General features: G+C 34.1%; 1 protein-coding gene across 4 annotated transcripts in view; it reads left to right on the forward strand.

The window, feature by feature from the left end:
* Glut4EF (Glucose transporter 4 enhancer factor) overlaps nucleotides 1-19,920 on the forward strand; it is a 124,923-nt gene that overhangs the window by 39,605 nt on the left and 65,398 nt on the right. For all 4 annotated transcript variants that reach the window (XR_015811186.1, XM_088195821.1, XM_088195823.1 and 1 more), the window contains one exon: nucleotides 13,810-13,970. Coding sequence is in view for 3 of the 4 variants with exons in the window: in XM_088195821.1 (XP_088051947.1) it covers nucleotides 13,810-13,970 (161 nt within the window). In the remaining variant the exon portion in view is untranslated. The remainder of the gene's footprint in view (nucleotides 1-13,809; nucleotides 13,971-19,920) is intronic.

The following is a 19,920-nucleotide window of genomic DNA, read 5'->3' on the forward strand; positions in this document are numbered from 1 at the left end:
TTTTCATCTAAAAGTGAAGTTCACTTTAAGCCATCGATATTGTTATAAATTTGCGGCTACTCGATTAAAATCGATATTTATCGGTCAGATGACTGACTACAAGTTATTTGACGGAATGCTCTCGAAAAAAGGAAATTCTCCTATTTATATAATTATGCTAATTAGTAGTTACAACATCAAGAAAATGAGTAATATTACAGTAATTAGTATGTTGACTAAAACTTATACGAAGGGCTATGATCTCACAAATATACAGTAGACCCCCAATAACACGGTAAATTGTTGACGTGCTATTGGGGTGCGTGTAGTTGGGGAACTAGAAAATACTTATACATTTTTTGCAATACGTACGTACGAATCATCGTACTTCCTTCGGCTCGCTCACACGAAGTAACGTGCACCCAAATAGCAAATCCCCAATTTACCGTGTTATTGGAAAGGGGGGCAGGTATATTGTATATTATTTGGCTTTTGTGGAATTTGTCAAGGTCAATACAGAGGCATTCAATATTTTTTATATAATTAATATAACATATTTTTTGTTATGTTAATTTATTTCGTACTCAGAATCTTATTTATTATTTCTTCAATTATATATATATAAATATATAACTATTTGTGGTACTTCAAAACAATGAAAGATCAACATCCGTACTCGATATGGCGATACTCCTCACAGTGTTAAGATTCATAGTATTTCATTAAATGACATGCATTTTTCTGGCAAGACAGATGCCCCACACGCAGTATCTCTAAATGAACAAAATTTTCCGGAATAACATTTTTATTTTTTTAGCTCCCGTAGAAACGTGTCCTCTTCGAACACAAATTTTCGAGCTTTGATATTTTCAAAATCTGGTCTCTTTAATATTTGAACAAGATCTTCCAGAAGTTTCTGTAGTTCGACAATTAAATTAACAATAAAGCTTTCTATCTGAACATATTGATATGAAATAGCCTTAAATGTTTCCTCTATTGATTTTAGCTCTGAAACCCATGTTCAATAATTGATGGAGTTGAAAATTGTCGGAAAATGGCAACGCATCTGGGCCAACCCTGCCTCTGACCCATATTCCGGCGTCATTCGTCCAAAATGCCGGCTAGTAAGTACCACAACGTTCACCGTTGTGTCGTCTCGCTCTACGAACTAGGCCATGTGCACATTACGAAATTCAGCACGTGCTCTTAGAGCGCTAGACGTACCCGCGCTTGGGAAATTTTATTTTTCCCCCTCTGCCGTAGTTTTCCTTGCTTCTCGGTAATTCGATTTACCCCCCGCGAGCACCAAGAAAACGTTAATTACGACGTTTACGGATATGGAACGAATCCGATTCCGCGGATCGGTCGAAGGTTAGGCGACTCCTGTGCCGTGACGCGTGTACGGCTCGCTTTACATACAATGGCTTCACTGTTGCTGGTTCTAAAAGAGAAATGTCGCATTGTGTTGATACTGAAATTGATGCCAATGCTAGAGTCAGAAAGGAAAATGCTTTTGTTCTCGGCAATCGGAAAGTGCGTTTAGGTAATTCGTTTTTTTTTCTACTCCATTGTCACGTAATAGTTTCCTGTTGTATCCATTTCGCTAAACGGGTCTAGAATGGTTATCCATAGATCGTATTTTAATTTTATATCAGGAATTCTAGCAGTTCGCATGCAAATTAATTCACAGCTTCGTCTCATTCCATAATGCGCGGTGACAAGTTCCATTTTATGATCGTTCGGAATTCATTCGACAGGATAATCAACGCTACAGCAAATCTAGGTTATGATAATGTAAAATAGTATAAAATTCACCCACGCCGCTTTATAACGAGCGAAGGATGGCATTTCACAATGAACAACCATTTGTCAGATTGAAATCTCGATTAAAATAGGTTGTCGTGCTTTGCATTGACTTTATGACTGATTTCAAAGTAGGCAGATTATTTATGGTTACTTATACCTTCTGTCCCAAATCCGCAAGGACTGATCAAAAAACATTTTTTTTATTTTGTATATTACATTAATTTATTCAAAATACACGCCTACTGAGAGTCAATACATATCTGGAAACGATCAAGTGTTTTTAAAACCTCAGTCGAACCCTTTTAGACGCCATCAATGGTGTCAAAACATTTTCCCTTCAACGCCAACTTAATTTTTGAGAATATCCAAAATTCACAGGTAGCCAAATTAATGTGGCTGAGCACTACGATGCTTTTATTGGCCAATCTTCGCTTTGATCGCTGTGCATTATCATACAATAACGACCAACTGCCTTGGGCTCGGTAATCTACTCGAACCAAAAGAGCTAGCGCTAAAAAATTCAGTGGTGAATGTCAGAACCTAGACCTACAAAACGCATGCCACAACTAAGATATAGCGCTACTAAAACCAGAGATATTACTAATATAACTTTTTAGTATAGATTTATAGTATTTTTTTTAAATGCACATATCTCTCAAAATATTATAATTCACTATTAAATAATATCAGATTTTATATAATCTAGTTACGAAGGAATTTCGGGTCCTCGTATTTATTCCCGAGTCGCACATAAAATTATCAAACTGTTGCTACTGTGGAAAGCCCCCATAGATTTTTGCAATCTGCCGATTCAAAGATAAAGCCAATTAAAATAATTTAAAAAATAGTTCATGCATATTTTCAAGCATCTGGCACGGATTTACCCTTTCTTATGCAGCAGTATAAAAAATGCAGTGCTTGTAAAACATATATTTATAAAAATCCTTAATGAAAATAAAAATTTTCGATTTGGAATTTTTTTTGAGAAACTCTCGAAAAGAAACACTAATTAGGATACTCGTAGAAGAGTTGACAGCAAATACTTTAGATACGTTTGAAGTTTTTACCGATGTTTGTATTATATATATATATGCAGGAGTACTCACTATATTTTTTCTGTGTTATGGGTACGCGATTAAAATAGTTGGGAGTCCGCTAATCTAAATGATCATCAATACTATGATTTTCATGTGTGATGTTGCAGTATGAGCATTAAAAACTGGAAAATGGAATCACTATTTTTTTATAAAACTCATCATTTATTTGTGTATTAAAAAATGTAACATAAATAGTTGCATTAAAAGGCACGTGGAGGGCCATTGTCCTCCAGTGAATTAACGACGTCACACTTGCACGGATGAAAATGAATTTTTTAAGTATCATATGATGCGCAGACTTTAATCACCTTAACCCCACTCTACCTTACGAAAAAAATATATTTATTGTAAATCTCGTTGCAACATGACAGACGTTAGCCCAATGCATTACAACGGGGGTAAGCCCAAATCATTATGTATTGTTATTCTATTCTCACGTATAAGTAATTCAATTCAAGTTTGTGCATATTTTTACATCAAAACAAAAAATACATATTCTCATCAATAAGAGCTCGAGTTGTGTATCATAATATAATATATCAATGCGTAGTATTATTGAATATGTTATCTGGTTGCCAAAGAATACATTTTAACATGACAGGAGTAACTCAATGCGTTACAACCGAGTTAACACAATCAACAAGTGAGACAATAGACTAAAATTGGTTCGTAAATTAGTGACGTATATTTTAATATTATTACAGCTTACATCAATAGATGTTAAATGTACGACCTAGCTCGATTTTATTTTAATTATTGATCACGATATTCATCAGTGAGATTATGAAAATCTAGGAAAACCAAAAATCGTGATGATCGATTTCAATTTTAAATATAATTTAATCATGAATTTTGATATTCCAGATACGATAGAAAACACTATGGTTTGCCAGGTACTCGTGTTAGTTATATTGTATAACAAAATGTTTTAGCCATGTGGAGGAAAGTAGTTCTCCGTACTAGGTTTTAAGCAGAGGCTTAGAGAGTAACTATGCAAGCATGTATCTATATAAAGCCGACGCATACATAGGTAGACAGACATACGTTAAAGTGTATATAATTGTAGATATATAAATCTCTTCGGTGTACCACATGTCTGTGTCTTTTTGAATTCCAAGCAATTGTATTTCTGTTCACTCTACAGTCGTTAATCACTGTCATAGATATGTGTAGAAAACAAAATACATCTACCTAATGTTTTTAATGCAATTAACATTAAAAGAACGCTTCTAGCAAGACGAAATAACCGCTCATAGAAATCGGCTACTGGTGTTTCGGATACCGAAACAAACCGGTTTTGAGCTAATCGCACGTTTCATTTCGTTAACGATAGCGACCGCGTCGTAAACAGTTCCACAGATCAAAAACACAACGGTCCAGTTGGCTATGCGTGCGCCAAATTATCTCCGACGTGTCGTTGAACTTCTGAATGTCGCGCAAAAACAGATCTTCCCTCAGATAAGCTACTAAAGAGGTCATCGGATTGTTTGCGTGATCGTTGAACTTGACATGTGATTCTAGCAAGGCGATCGATAATTATCGTGATGTGCGCACTTAATTAGCATCGAGCAGTTACAGCTCACTTTTTGTGCTGTTTTCCTTCTGCATATAATGCACACACGACATTTTATGACCACATAAAGTGAGATCGATGCTTTGCTGTGAATGAACTTTATGGTTTATTTTGTAGACAAGGCCGTGTTTTATGATTATTTTGTGACCGTGGTGGAACAGCTGAGCTATGCTTTTTTTAATCTTATAGGTTGCGAATTTCGACCGTTTGAGTCCTTTAGATATTATAAATATTATGATATTATATTCAGATTTAATGAACCTTCACTAAACTTATTGACCTTTTAATCATAAAACAGCGCAACATATCTAGATATTTTCTTTTGAAAACTTCCTAAAAAGTATATGAAATATGATTCAACAAAAAGTATTGCAAGTTATTTTTCCTAGAATACTCGTCAAGTCCATATAAAATACTGTCGTGTAGTAATAATGCTATCCATAATCTACTTGAGCTAATATATGCATAAACAATTGCTTGTTCGTGTTCAGATGATAAACGCGTTCTTTTCCGCGTCTAACGACATACACGTGTCATTAAGGCACGTGTATTGGAGCATTCCTAACAATCCTACTCATTACTCACGTAACAGGTGTAAGCATTTATGTTATGCCATATACGAATTATAAGAAAATATTCAGCCAATTAATTAATTAACAGGTAGGTCAGGATCGATTTCGCATTCGATAGGGCAGATAACCTCGGTCATATAAAACGTGATACTACTGTTTTATATGGTTGGCGTTAAACCGACGCAGTATAGTCTTATCATATTCATACATGTTTTATCTGTTCGTGTAGTTTTTTTTGACAATCCATCCGAACGTGCTCTTACGAAGTCGCACATTAAGTTGCATTCTATCGATTACGAACATGTTCTGCTAACGCAGATAAGACTTAATGAGCGTTGTGCAAGTGAAAACTAGATGCTAGAGTAGCGCAGACCCGTCCCAGTTTGCCTTGCCAAATATCCATGGCTTAGCACGTTTTAGTCGTGACCAACTTTCAATGGTGCCTTACTTGGTTCTAACGTCTTCCAACGCATGAACCCAGACACTATAGAGTGATTATTTTTTTAATAATTGCACTTGTACGCACTCAATTGCGATAAGATTACCGGCGGTTCGTTGACACACATTTTACCAATGGCAATGTCATACGAAAATAAAAGTATGAATAATTGAACGCGTGTGACGACGCCCGGTGTTTTTCGCGCATTTGAACTTCGTCCCCACGCATTACCGAAAATGAGACTTTTGTTCCATTGATTTTGTGTTCTAATTAAAACTCCATTCAATTCAATCGTTTAAAAATACAGAACTAAATATAGCGACGATATAAAATCGATGGGAAAAAATATTTTTAGACTCGCGTCAATGAAACATTATCGCTTTATTTTAAGAAAAGCGACAGTATTCTGCGTTGGTGGATAGGTAATTTTATGTGTAAACAATGCGTGAAGTCATCCGCCCACTTACTTAATTTATTTTAGTAAATTTTTGTTTAATATACGCTGATCAGTCTTGATTGTTTAAAAAAATACAATGCAACAGAATGCTACACTATTTTTTCGTTTGACACGAAACATTGGATTATTACTTACGTAATGTAAATAATAATAGTAATGTAATCTAATGATCTACTACAAATATTTATTTATTAATAATATATTGTTATAACACGAGTAATGAAGTAGTAACAAGCAATACTTCCTTGTACGTTTAAATGTATTATACACCCATACCTCGCTTTACGGTCTAGATACGTTCCACGAAACTTGGCCGCTAAGCGAAAAGCCGTATAACGAATCAATTATTCTAATACAAATTCATACAAATTCATTGGGATCGGTTCCAAATTTGTTAAATATGGAACATGGTTTATCATTTAAAATGCATTTTATCTTTTTATTTCATTTAAATCTAAAATACATACATAACAAGTACATACATTTGTACATAAAATAATAACAGACTCCAAAAACCAGCAATAATCCATAAACAAAAATGAAACAACTTCATGTTACATAAAATATGTGTATGAATACATACATATTTTTTTTTAAAATGGCTTTAATCTAAAGACGATGAAGAAATGGTAACCTACAGATCACTGTCGTTCTCATTTTTCGCTGGTAAGGATGGGCCTGGCTTAAAAAAATTGTCCAACGTTGTTTGTCTTGCCTTTTTGTCTCTTTCGTTCTTCAATGATTAATAACAGCTAATGGCTGAGTTAATTCCTCGAGAAACTTTAGCGCTACGTTCGACGTCAAGATTGTTTTTAAGGAAGATGTTTATTCCTTGTTCGAAATAGGAAAAAGCTTTTGACAATTTTTTTTATGTTAGCTGTTTGAATACAACAGACTCTGTCTCTTCATCAAATGCCGGTTCTGCTTGCAACTGAATGAGTTCCTTATATGAAAGGGGTTCCCTATCAGCTTCAAGTAGATCAAGCACATCACGTTCGTTCAAACCTTCAAAGCCGAGATCATGTGCTAGATCCAAAATGTTTTGCCTAATTACAGGAAGGCAATTAACTTCTGCATCAGTACTTTTTACACATTCTGGCCATATTTTTTCCAAACATGGTTCATTGTTGTTAGTTTTAATTCCTTCCATGATTCACTGATGCTGTCAACAGCATCCTTGATGTTATAGTTTTTCTAAAATGTTTTAATTGAAGATTTACCATCGGTTACCCTTATAAGTTGGAAAGTTTGGCGTAGGTAATATGCCTTAAAAGTGGCTATTACACCCTGATCCATTGGTTGGATCAGAGCTGTTGTATTTTTCGGAAGGTACTCAATCATGACATCTTCAGATAGTTCGGATAAATTAGTAGGATGCCCTGGTGCATTATCCAAAATTAGCAAAGCCTTGTTGCTTAAGTTATTGTCTCGCAAATATTTTTTCTTTTCTGTGCAAAAGTGCTTTTTGAACCAATCCTCTAAAGTAGCTTTAGTCATCCAAGCTTTCTTGTTGGATCTCCATATGACGGGTAATTGATTTTTATTTAGTCCTTTAAGAGGCCTTGGATTTTCGGACAAATATATTAAAAGTGGTTTTAGCTTAAAATCACCCGCGGCATTTGCACCAAGTAGCAAAGTTAATCGTTCTTTAGACACCTTATAACCAGGCGCAGATTTTTCGGTTTTTGAAATGTACGTGCAATCAGGCATTCGCTTCCAATAAAGCCCTGTTTCGTCTACGTTAAACACTTGTTCAGGTTTATAACCACCTCTTTCAATAATTCCCTTTAAAATATTGGGATATTCCTTAGATGCGGCCTCATCGGCGCTAGCTGCTTCACTTTTCATTTTAAAATTATGCAAATTAAATATATTTTAAAATTTTAATGTATGGTATGGGTGTATTATCAAAACATTATAATGAAACGCGGACTGATCTTTTACTTTTAGGTAACGAAATTTAAAGACACGATAACTGCGGTAGTTGTTATTCTATCGACATGAAACCTTTTCTATAAATATACCTTGTAAAAATTTCAGCTAAGTTTGTTAGCTAGCCTTATTCGCCATTTTGTTTAAAAAAAAAATTGCAATACAATTAAATTTAAACTAAAATAAAAATTAAAAAAAAAGTTTTTTCCACATTTTTTGTTTTTTATATGAATTTCTGAGATAAGATAACTCACTGTATTAATCATATTTACGTAAAACATACTAAAAAAATGACCTTGTTAGTATCTCAGCTAAGTTCGTTAACCAGCCTGATCCACCATCTTGTTCCAAAATGGCGGCTATTTAAATTAACTCCCTTAAAAAACTTTAAAGGAAAAATTAAAAATGTTAAAAAGGTGTTTTTTTTACATATTTTGTCATTATCTTGATTTTTGAGCACACGATAACTGTCACTGTTTTAGTCATATAGACATAAGACTTACTCCATAAATATAGGTACTTGTTAATTATCACGGCGCCACGCTTAAATTTGCCAGTTGCGAAACGTCTATTTACTGTTCAAACCCAACCCTAACATAAACAAATTAATCATTGTACCGTTATTAATATAACGCTTAGGTTAGGTTTGGGTTTGAACAACAAAAGGACGTTTCGCAACTGTCAAAATTAAGCATGGTTAGAAATTTAACAAATTGTTGCAACATAAAATTTAGAATATTTAAATTGATGCATCTCAATGCTTAAATACATCGAGATATGACAGTGAAATCCTAAACTATTGGATATTTTACAAGTCAAGAGCTTCTATTAGGTGAAACATTTAAATGCAAAACGCCAACATTTTGGATTTTTAATTTTTATTTAACCTTGCCTATGTTGTCTAAATTATACAGCTTACAAATTTTACTAAAATTGATATTTTGTTTAATAAAAATAGTTATATGTAGATGATGATTTATTTTGCAGCTTAGTGGAAAAATATAATTTAAAGTACAATATATTAAAATATTAAAGATACATATGTATACAATTCGATTCACACAATCACTTTAGTGCTTTAATTTGGCATGGTAATAATGTAATGAGAAAGTTATTTTGGCAAAAAATATGACGTATCACTTATTTTATTGCGATTCAATTTTGGCATTCCAATTTGGCAGTAAAACTCTTATAACATAATGAGATGTTTATGATATTATCTATCACTTATATTCTTCGTTTGATTGGATACACTTTTACTATAATAGAAAATGGAACAGAAATATGTTAATATTTGTATTGTTTTTATCACTAAGAAACAACTAAAATAAAACAAAGATTGCTTAGTGACAAAAAAATGCAATTTTATTTGTAGTGTTACTGGGCCGGTCAAAGAAGGGTCAGATTTTTTTTTTTAATTACTTGGCCAATCGGCACGCAGATAGTAGTGTCGTCATACGTCTCATAATAGCATGTAAATATAAATACTACAAATAAAATCATACGCCGGCTCGATAATTTATTTTGATGGAGGTGAAAGCCGTGTGCGACCACAAAGCAAACTAGTTTCGTACATACCGAATCAAAAATGACAAGGTCACATATGCTTATTTAAATTACCTTTGTTGCATTGAGCGATCGTGGTTTACTGCGAACGATGGCCGTCGCGGCTCGCGAGCGACATTCGTCGGCGTAATGGACGCCCGTGTCAACGATCTCGGTCGATAATAATTTGACAATACCTTTCGAATTAACGACGCGATTACAGCTCGAACTTTGCCCGGCGATTCCGTCACGGGGCGTCCGCGTGCACGGCGCTGCCAACCCAAGCACAAAAATGGACGTCAAGGTTACCGGTCGGCCGCCATTTTGAACCGCTGCGTTTTCGTGAAAGTCGTCTTCTTCCTCTTCTAGGATTTTTATACATGGCCGCTCTATCCATCCCGCAATGAGGTAGGTCGCGTGCGGATTTTTCGCGCGCGCACAATGGACGAAGGCCTGTGAAAAAAATGCATTCGTGTCAATGATGCAATCGTGCGCGGATTGTCATTGCCAACCGGTCAATGCTATTTCAGATGACTTCCCGTCATTCGCCGGTGTAACATAATGATAATGAACGCTCTTGGGTATTATTGTAATGTCAGCGAGAACGAGGCGACATTCGCGGAGCGTGCGCTAACGTCATAAACGTTTTTTCATTGATTCTCTATTCGCGCGTTTCTTTTTTGATGGAATATCTATGTAGCAGGGTACCGACTTGACTTAGTAACAGGGTATGCTATAAACCCCCGATTTTAAATTAAATTTAATATACACTAAAACATTTAATTATTATTATTAATCAAACATTTGTTCACACGTATACCTTACAATAGGGCTTCCCAACCTTTCATGTCCCGCACCACGATATTTTTTAAAATATTTATCGCATCCCCTAAAGCAGTTTCTAAAAAATCGAAAATAAAGTTGTACTATAATCATATTTTATTTATAATCAAAAATGAAACATGGAAATAAGAAAATATTATAAAAATTACCATTTGCATAAATCTTTCTTACTATAATATAAGCGTATATTTTACGAATATTCAAATAGTTGAAAGTCTGGCGAATGATACGAATATCTGGCAAATCTAGGATTGAATCCAGTATGAATCCTAGTATATTTAAATTCCTATTGATTATAATTCCGATCAATCTTAACAGATTAGGTTTTCTTAGATTTTCCGAATCTAACGGACGAATAATTAAAATAAAATAGAGCTAGGTCGTGCAAAAATAAATAGTTTATAATTAATTAAATATATGTTACTGATTTCAGCCTGTTGTCTCACCAGTTGTTTAATAGTTGTTGATTGTGCTAACACTGTCACGTTGACATAAAAAAAATTAAATAAATAATAGGGAATCTATTTAATATTTATGATTCAATAGTCGCTTTTTAAACGGCACTCAAAAACGTAGGTTTTTAAAAATACCCGAGTTGTGTTAAATCCCTTAAAACAACTTAGAAAAGTGATTGTGAAAAAAAAAACAAGTATCAAAACGATGTATGTATGTCATGGAATGGCGTTATTTGAATCTTAACGCCTAAGCCTCTGGGTGAATTGCTACGAAGACTTTCATTTTTCACCAATTGAAGATGTTGATTGATTATTGCACATACCAGATAAGAAAGTAAAACTATTCCTCTATGCTTGTCAATATGTGTTTATTTATGCGTACTATAAACAATCATCGAATCTCATACATACGAATAGGGTTAAATCTCATACATACGTCAGACTTTTTTTCTAGTACTTGCTCCGTTATCGTAAGTTGACTTTAGTGCTCTTTTCAAAGTACTCGTATTTGTATAATATGGCTTAATATTTTTTATAAAATAAATTAGAGAGTTGTCTTATTTTTATTGTCTATATAATTTTCAATTTTTTTTCCACATTTTTCACTCCATCCAACTGATATTTTTGAAAGCGTCTATGCTTCAAGGAACACATAATTCCTTATTGTTTTCATTCTTTAGTACAAACTCAAGTCGCAAGTGAATGTTGACCTCTCTTTCTCGATCCGCCATTTTATCTCAAGCGTGCAGTCCTGATCTTCGTCTAGAGCAGTGGCCTAGAAACTACCACAATATATACTTGCTGATACCTATATTACCTATTTGAATTAAAAAGGTAAAATAGTTATTTCATCAATACACAAGAACAATAAAATTTAGATTTTTTTATGGCAAAGCAAATTGTAAATTTTCAGTCGATTCACGTGCTTTGTATTTATGTTCATTAGAGTAGAACATCTTTGTTCATATAGATAACTTTTTGCGAAGGTTTTGCAACTCTTTACATCCGACAAGATGACGGATCTGCTTTGTTTACAAATTCAATGCTTGCTTCTTTGTTGAAACGAAGTTAAAAAGGTGCTTCTGCCAATCCTTCACAGGCTCCTCTGACACAATTTTAATAAACCAAACGTATCTTTAAAATAAAATATTGCAAAAAATAATATGTACTAGCATTATAAAATAGTACAAATTTCATGATTTTATTTGTGTTGTGAGTTCAAAAGCTCATTTGTAATTTACAAAAGCTCTAAAGTTAAAGCTGTTTTTTTTGTATTTTTACACCTTGCATTTATGTATATTTAAACATCAGGTTATTAAATATGTTGCTGGTCTTTTTATTATGTAATTTACACACGTGATTTAGTGCAATTATTTCTGAATAGAAATGCCGGAAAAACTATGCACTCATTATCTTACAGCATATTCACAAAATAGCTTAAACGCTCGGAATTCTCGGATGTAATAACGTATAACTGCTCTTCTGGTTTGTCTCACTATCTGGAAATTGTTATTATTTCGTTAAATAATGGTCTAAAATTACGCTTTATTCGAAAACGAAACGCGCACGGCAAAAACGCACGGCCGCCTCCTTTCACCGTAACTTTCGATTTCCATGCATACTACGTTCTAGTGTAGGAATAGATTTTATATGGCCGGACACACTATGAACATAACGGTCAATTATTATGTATATGTAAAAAATAATATAATAATATGATACGTTCACCAGCTTAACGGAAACTCTCGACGCTTCCAATTAACGAAATGTTAATCGAGTCGCACAAAAGAGTTCGACGAACTGTCGCATTGTTTAAAAATGCGTCGATTCTCGGAAGGGGGGTGAGACTAATTAGTATGTAGTGCTACGGTCACATGTCGTGACTTACTACTACTACAGTTTCCGGCAAGCGTAAGTCAGCTTCCGGTAGGTAACCTTCCGCGCGCAGTTCAAATACGCGCCTTTGCAAAATGACGAAATTCGAATCGAAATCTGATAAGATTACCTCTGCGATAAAAATTGATATATGTATAATACATACAACTATCAATATATACAGCTTGCGAAACGTACGTTAATTTTCATACAGAACCGGCGGAGATAACTAAACGCGTTCTACGCATACACATTCATACATACACCTACAATTAGTAACAGTGCAAGATAATGCCGATAGTAATATGTATAACCTGTTTCAGAATTACCGCCGCATAATACCTGTTTCTATAATGTCGATTGATAGATTGTAGAGCGTTATATAAATTTATGGAAAAAAAATAATCAAAAATAATTTATACGCGTTCGTGCGTTGTGAAAACTTTTCTTTTTTCACGCTCGAAAGAACGCGCACTATGTCGTTTTTTGCTGTAATTGATTTAATTGTGTTGAGAGTAAATTTACGAGCATATTATCTAAAACATTGTGCAAAACTTGAAAATCCCGATTGAGATTCAATCTTTGTGTTTTGAGTTATATATGTATTCGATTGATTTGCAGATAGAGCAATATATTCAACTCTTAAAACAGGATATTGCGAAAACAATTTGTTGTTAAATAACGAACTAGGACTGATATAAAGATTAGTAATGATTCGATCCATATGGTTAACCCATTTGAATGTAGATGTAAATTTTCAAGACTGAAAAGTTTGAATATGTTAACATACATTTTTTTTTTAGTTTGTTTGCAAATTATTTTATAAATCTTAAGAACTGTCATTGTATAATTAAAACAGTTTACATACGCCAGATTTTTTTTGTAGGTGTAACCGAGCTGTTTGGAAAGTTTCGGATACAATAGGACATTCTGATGCCGCTGATTACTTGGCTCGCGCCCAGAGTAGTCAGCAGAAACATGATCGTGATCTTGCGACCTTCCAATGGTCAAACGTTCGGTCCAGATTTAATTATTACACTTTCAGTTAAAAATATACTTACCCATTTGGCAGACGCTTTTATTTTGTATCGATCAGATTATTCACTTGCATGTTTTTGTTTGACAACTTTCGAGGCAATAAACGAAATTAATTGCATCGAATGCATTTTTGAAGTGAAAGCTTATTCAATTATGTTGCGAAAATGTTGTTAATTGGATGATTTTTGCATTTTTCAGATGCCGGTCGAGCTGGTGAAGCGCTTGGACGAAGTTCGCCTTTTGGAGTCAAGAAAGTCAGCGCGTTTGGCTGACCAAGATACAGATTTTGCTCGTTTGGCTGACATGGGAGGAGACCGACGAAAATCAGCGCACAATCTCGATTATCCGCCCAATTTCAAGTAAGAATTAACTATTAAGGAACATGATAAGAATGTTAAATGCAACAAAAAGTATATGTAATATAATTGAGTTGCTCTTTTTTGCCTTTCATGATTAAATATCCCACTCATGACATTTTAGAGATTGAAAACTTGATACCTAAAAATAAATTATATATCACAGACAAAACATAAATTTTCGACAACCTCGTTAATGTACTGTCTGGCGATGACTGACATAACAAAAACAAAAACGCTTCTTCCAAATATAAAATATCTTACCATTTTTTTTTTATTAATATTGAACGACTTTCGCGAGTCATGGTAGATTTAGTCTTTTTAATACGCTCTCTAATTTCCCCTTCTCATTATCATTTTTGAAGCAAACTCTAAGAGCATTGCTAATTTTTAGTTGCTCGAATCGATATTTTTCTATATGACCGTTTTACTTCGCAGCAATTTCCTCTTTCTCCACAAATCTAAAGATTCGATCTCGAACATGTCGCGATTTCGCTGCTCGTTGAATTGTAATTGAAAATAAATGCATTATGCAAAAATTAACAGGTATTGAGGTCAACTTTTCCCGTTCACCGAATGCGCCCGTGCATTTAAAACCAAGGTTAGATAATTTGTTCCATTCCACCTAGTTAAAAATGCGTCCCGTGTCGAGGCAGTTGCATTCGAAACGATTTCGCAAAGTGAACGATATAAATTGTTTTTACAGACACAATTGCATTTTCATACCATTAATCGATAACTCTATTTTTTTTTAATAATTCAACGCGTCTGGTATATCACAGCACTCAGTTTACGGTTCAATTGATTTCGGTTAACTTAACGGCGTGAAAGTGACTTCTTAATTGAAGTTTTATGACCGAATAATCGGAATTATCGCAGATGTATGATCAAAATGATCCCACGCCTATACTCATTATCATTGATCATCGCCTTCTGTGTTAATACGTGCTTTATATGTTAATTTAATGGTGTTATTTTTATGTCATTATTACTTTTAGAATCAATGATATAATAATATACATGTAATTATTACATAAAAATAGTTCTGTAAAAAGAAGATTTGAATAAATATTATTTCGCAGCTAAAATATACTATCTATACCTGTCTTGATACGATTTTATTGCTTTTGTATTCTGAGAAGTGATAATTGTTTTTGCACTCTCCTATTGGACAGAATTGTCAAAAGTGTCGCTTCCGGGGCTTGAACCCGCAACCTCATGCCTCCACTACACTCTCTGGAAGTTGTCCGAACCGAGTTGTCGGCCGAGTAAGCGCCCACACTGTCGCGGATCTCATATGCCCGCGCGCTTCGCAGCGTGAATGATGTTCGGACGGCGGCTGCTGTCATGTACAGCCGGTATATTTGCGTGCGATCGAAGAAAGTGACAAATAATAGCAATTTTTAAATTGTCATATTATTATAATTATAAAAGTTTGTGTAGGCACTCACCAATACAACATCAATGAAAACTTTTCGGTCATAAATATTCAATTTACGCAAAATCTTTGTCGGCTTTTGCAAAATGCCATAATGCGTAAAAATGCTACTTCAGAATACGAACACTACATGTGTGACTATCCTAAAATTTGTCGCCGTCGATTTTAAATAAGAATTCGTTATGGTGTGACATTTATATAAACCGATCTAGTGTTATATACTCTGATTTTGAATCTATGAATTCCTATAATTATATAATTCAATAAGATTGCGACGCAATTTCAACGATGCAACGTAATTAGTTCATCGACCTAAAAATCGTGTTATATGAACGTTTGTTTATGTTAAAGCAATTAGAGCAAACAAGGGATCTATTCGGTATCATTCGTTTGAACGAAACCATAAATCGATGGGACACTTGAAACTGTAAACAGTACACTTGTTCTCTTTGTCACAAAGAGATGATGCGTCACATGTAGGGATTCCAATCCCGGGCCAAAATTTTGATCCCGAGATTTCGGTATTGCAATTAGTCGATCCCGGGATCCCGGGACCATATAATTAAAAATATAATTAATCCATTAGTGCACCAAAATGGATTAATTATATTTTTTATAGTATATTCTTCTAACAGATATCGTTATTATATTATTTTTCATATAAAATTAAAAAATTAGTGGTACTTGATTTTCTTAAAAAACATCTTTTTCAATATCCTAGTGTTAAGGACCCGGGAGGAGGAATCGGCTGGACGAACGATTTGTTTTAAATGAGTACGCTTTTGTATAGTGGCTCTGACCGTCACTCTCTCTCTCTCCGAGATCAAGATCAAGTGTCTTTTAATTATTCAATTCCCATATTTATATACATTGCACACGTGACGCATTTCCTTATGACACATTCCATAAGGTAACATGTACACCATCGATTTGTCCCTTCGATCGACCCTGTGACTACATGTGACGCATCATCTCTTTGTGACAAAGAGAACAAGTGTAGTACTGTTTCCAGTTTCAAGTGTCCCATCGATTTATGGTTTCGTTCAAACGAATGATACCGAATAGATCCCTTGTTTGCTCTAATTGCTTTAACATAAACAAACGTTCATATAACACGATTTTCAGGTCGATGAACTAATTACGTTGCATCGTTGAAATTGCGTCGCAATCTTATTGATTTATATAATTATAGGAATTCATAGATTCAAAATCAGAGTATATAACAAAACTACCAAGAATTTTACATATGGCCGTGTAATTTGTGCAATATATGATAAAGATACGTGATGTATTTTTTAAGTTGACTTGAAGATCGAGTTTAACTCCATGTAACTGTTCGACTGGATTTGTTTTTTTCCTGGACGAATATTTCGTATGTGCCGGTTTGGCTTTTGTGTTATATACTCTGATTTAGAATCTATGTATTCCTATTATTATATAATTCAATAAGATTGAGACGCAATTGCAAAGCTGCAACGCAATTAGTTCATCGCCCTAAAATCGTGTTATATGAACGTTTGTTTATAGTAAAGCAATTAAAGTATTTAGTATCATTCGTTTGAACGAAACGATAAATCGATGGTACACTTGAAACTGAAAACAGTACTATACTTGTTCTCTTTGTCACAAAGAGATGATGCGTCACGTGTTATATCACTAGGTCGATCGAAGCGACGAATCGATGGCGTACATGTTACCTTATAGAATGTGTCATAAGGAAATGCGCCACGTGTGCAATGTATATAAATATGGGAATCTTTAATCTTGATCTCGGAGAGAGAGAGAGAGAGAGAGTGACGGTCAGAGCCAATACAAAAGCATACTCATATAAACAAATCGTTTGTCCAGCCGATTCCTCTTCCCGGGTCCTTAATATTTGCTCCACTGGATTCAAGTTCAGGGTTGAACGGTAATATACTTTAAATGGAAATTGAAGTGAATAGTCTTAACGGAAGTTCCGAACGAAAGTTTATTTATTTTAAAGTGATTTTTTAACCATTTGGACGCGTTAATCAAAAATAAATAAGTGTTTTTTTTTTAAAAGCAAGTTTTACCTTAATATTGTGTTTAAATGTTCTGATTTTTTATTTTTATTTTATTTAAAATGATATTTTATGTTTATTCACCAAAAAAAGTTTTTTCTTAAAAAGCATTTTACATTTTTCAAAGGGTTAAAGTAGTGGAATAACATACAATTGCGACAATGGACAGAGAGCAATGATAATATTGTCATATCTGGATGATTTGTAATGGAACTGGAATATATCCTTTTATCATTTAAATATCTTATAAGGATTTCTAGCTGTTTTAACGCGAGCTTCAATTATGTTTTGCCATCAATGATGAAATTCGTATTTTTTAGTTCACAGTAGATCCCTTTTGAACTTTTATTGCTTTCAGTAAGATGCAATGATCTTATATTAAATTCCTGTAGATAATATAAACGTATTCTAAAATTCCTAAATAAATATATTTAGCCATTTTAATGATTTTTATGTGTCAGTGTTCCAATCCATATTTGATCACACATGGCGTACAGTGTCCTCGAGCTATTTACGAGTCTATTTTTTTAATATATTCATTTGCCGTTTTTGTAGTTCGATTAGTTCGATCCATAATTCGATTTGCGCCATATATGCTCTCGACCGCCAAACGCTTTGGCGAACGTTCCTTTTACCTGTCCCGATAGAGCCTCGCGTGAACCTTACGCAGCCACCGACTAAAGATCGAAATGGAATTTCACTCACATCTGTCGTTCTTGCGCCGCTAGATTAAAATTGTGTCATTGCGTCCTTGTAACAGTTAGACGGGCCCTACGTACCATTAGCGCTGCCTCGACACGATCTAGCTTACTATAATGTAATCGTATCGGGAATTTTATTATTCGACACATCTCGATCTTTAGCTACCTATTAGCTAGTTAGCTCTCTCATCGCCGATCGCTCGTAATGGTATCGAGAATACGAGTTAACCAGGTAACCTGGTTTTAAAATCGGAACATGTCTATCGATGCATGAAGCTCGAATGTGTAATTGCGGATTAATTGTTTCATTTTTTTTGTGTATTAATTCAGAGCCGGATACGAGCTTGACCCTATGATGTCAGCGTCTTGAATAGCGTTTGGATGAAGGTGTTTGAGTTGTGTATGCTAAAAGGAATTGATAGAATACAACGTTTATCAACATTTAAAGTCTATAACATTTAAAGTCTATACCTTCCATTTCGGAATATACGAAGGGCTCCCTAGATTTCGCAGAGCTGATTATTTCACTGTATCTTGACGATATCAATCTGAACTGTATACATTTATTTTATGTCACTTTTCCTCAATCCATAACAATCTAGCTTTTCCAATGTTTTGTCAGGTATACGATACACCTCCTTTGGATCATAAAATTCAGGATTGAGTGATTTAATATGTACCTTATATGTTCCTGTATATTATAATCAATCTTAAAAATATTAGATACTACCTTCTTCCGTCGATCAGGAAAGTTCTTAATCCCACATTTGTAAAAACTGACTAACTGTAAGTTAAAATTTTCAGAAAAAATGTTTTAACTTCACTCACTATTATTTTTTTAACATCTAAATTATGTTGTAAAGACTTAAATAAATGGTAATCTGATGGTGCTATATCAGGAGAATATGGAGAGTGAGTAAGAGTTTTATATCCGAGAGCATTATCGCGTGATTCTCGCAATATGAGGCAGGCGCGTCGCCTTGTTCTCGTCGCTTAGTGCGCGTGGAACACATACCCCTTATTTCCACGCCTTTCCCAATATGTTTTAAACTTCTTTGACTGCTAGACTATTATCTGTTAACTCTTGAATCGACATTTCTGTATGCAGTCATCATCGATGATTTTTGGTGTCCTACTTCTAAACAAAAATTTCCAGATCTTTTGAACCATTTTTTAAATTAACGAACCATAGATGGCACATATGTTTATGGGTGCTGTGGTTGCAGATTTTTTTTTGTGAAATTCATATAGCATACAAGTGCGTAAAAACACCTTACTCAGAACGAAATCTTCCATTGAAACTTATGATGTTTCTTGTTGTTGTCATGTTCGTAACGCACTCTCCAGATGTTAATCTAAACACTACCAAAAGAAAGAACAACTGTCCGTCAAAGTTATTCAGTATAAAAACGTCCTTTCTTTTGGGTATCCCTAATAAAATCCTATGTATTTCAAAAGTAAAGTTAATGATAAAATCGAACATAAAACCATAAACTAATGATGCCGAAATTATTATATTCCATCTTTGTCTCAAAAATAAACAGCATCATCAATTCCTAAACTTTTCCTTTCATATTGAATTTTTTCAATGAAATCAAATGCACTTAGCCTTTGATCAATGTTTACGTAAAAAAAAGTTCGTTTGCATAAAACATTGACATGAAAATGAACTTTAAAATTTATTTATCGCATATCAGAGGTCAATATTATAAGATCCGTCGATTAAATTAATGTTAAAGAAACAACAAATACAATTTAATTGATTGATAACA

This window comes from Plectrocnemia conspersa, unplaced genomic scaffold (assembly GCF_051122295.1).
Source record: "Plectrocnemia conspersa isolate PC_06_02 unplaced genomic scaffold, ASM5112229v1 ptg000010l, whole genome shotgun sequence".
Classification (NCBI taxonomy): domain Eukaryota; kingdom Metazoa; phylum Arthropoda; class Insecta; order Trichoptera; family Polycentropodidae; genus Plectrocnemia; species Plectrocnemia conspersa.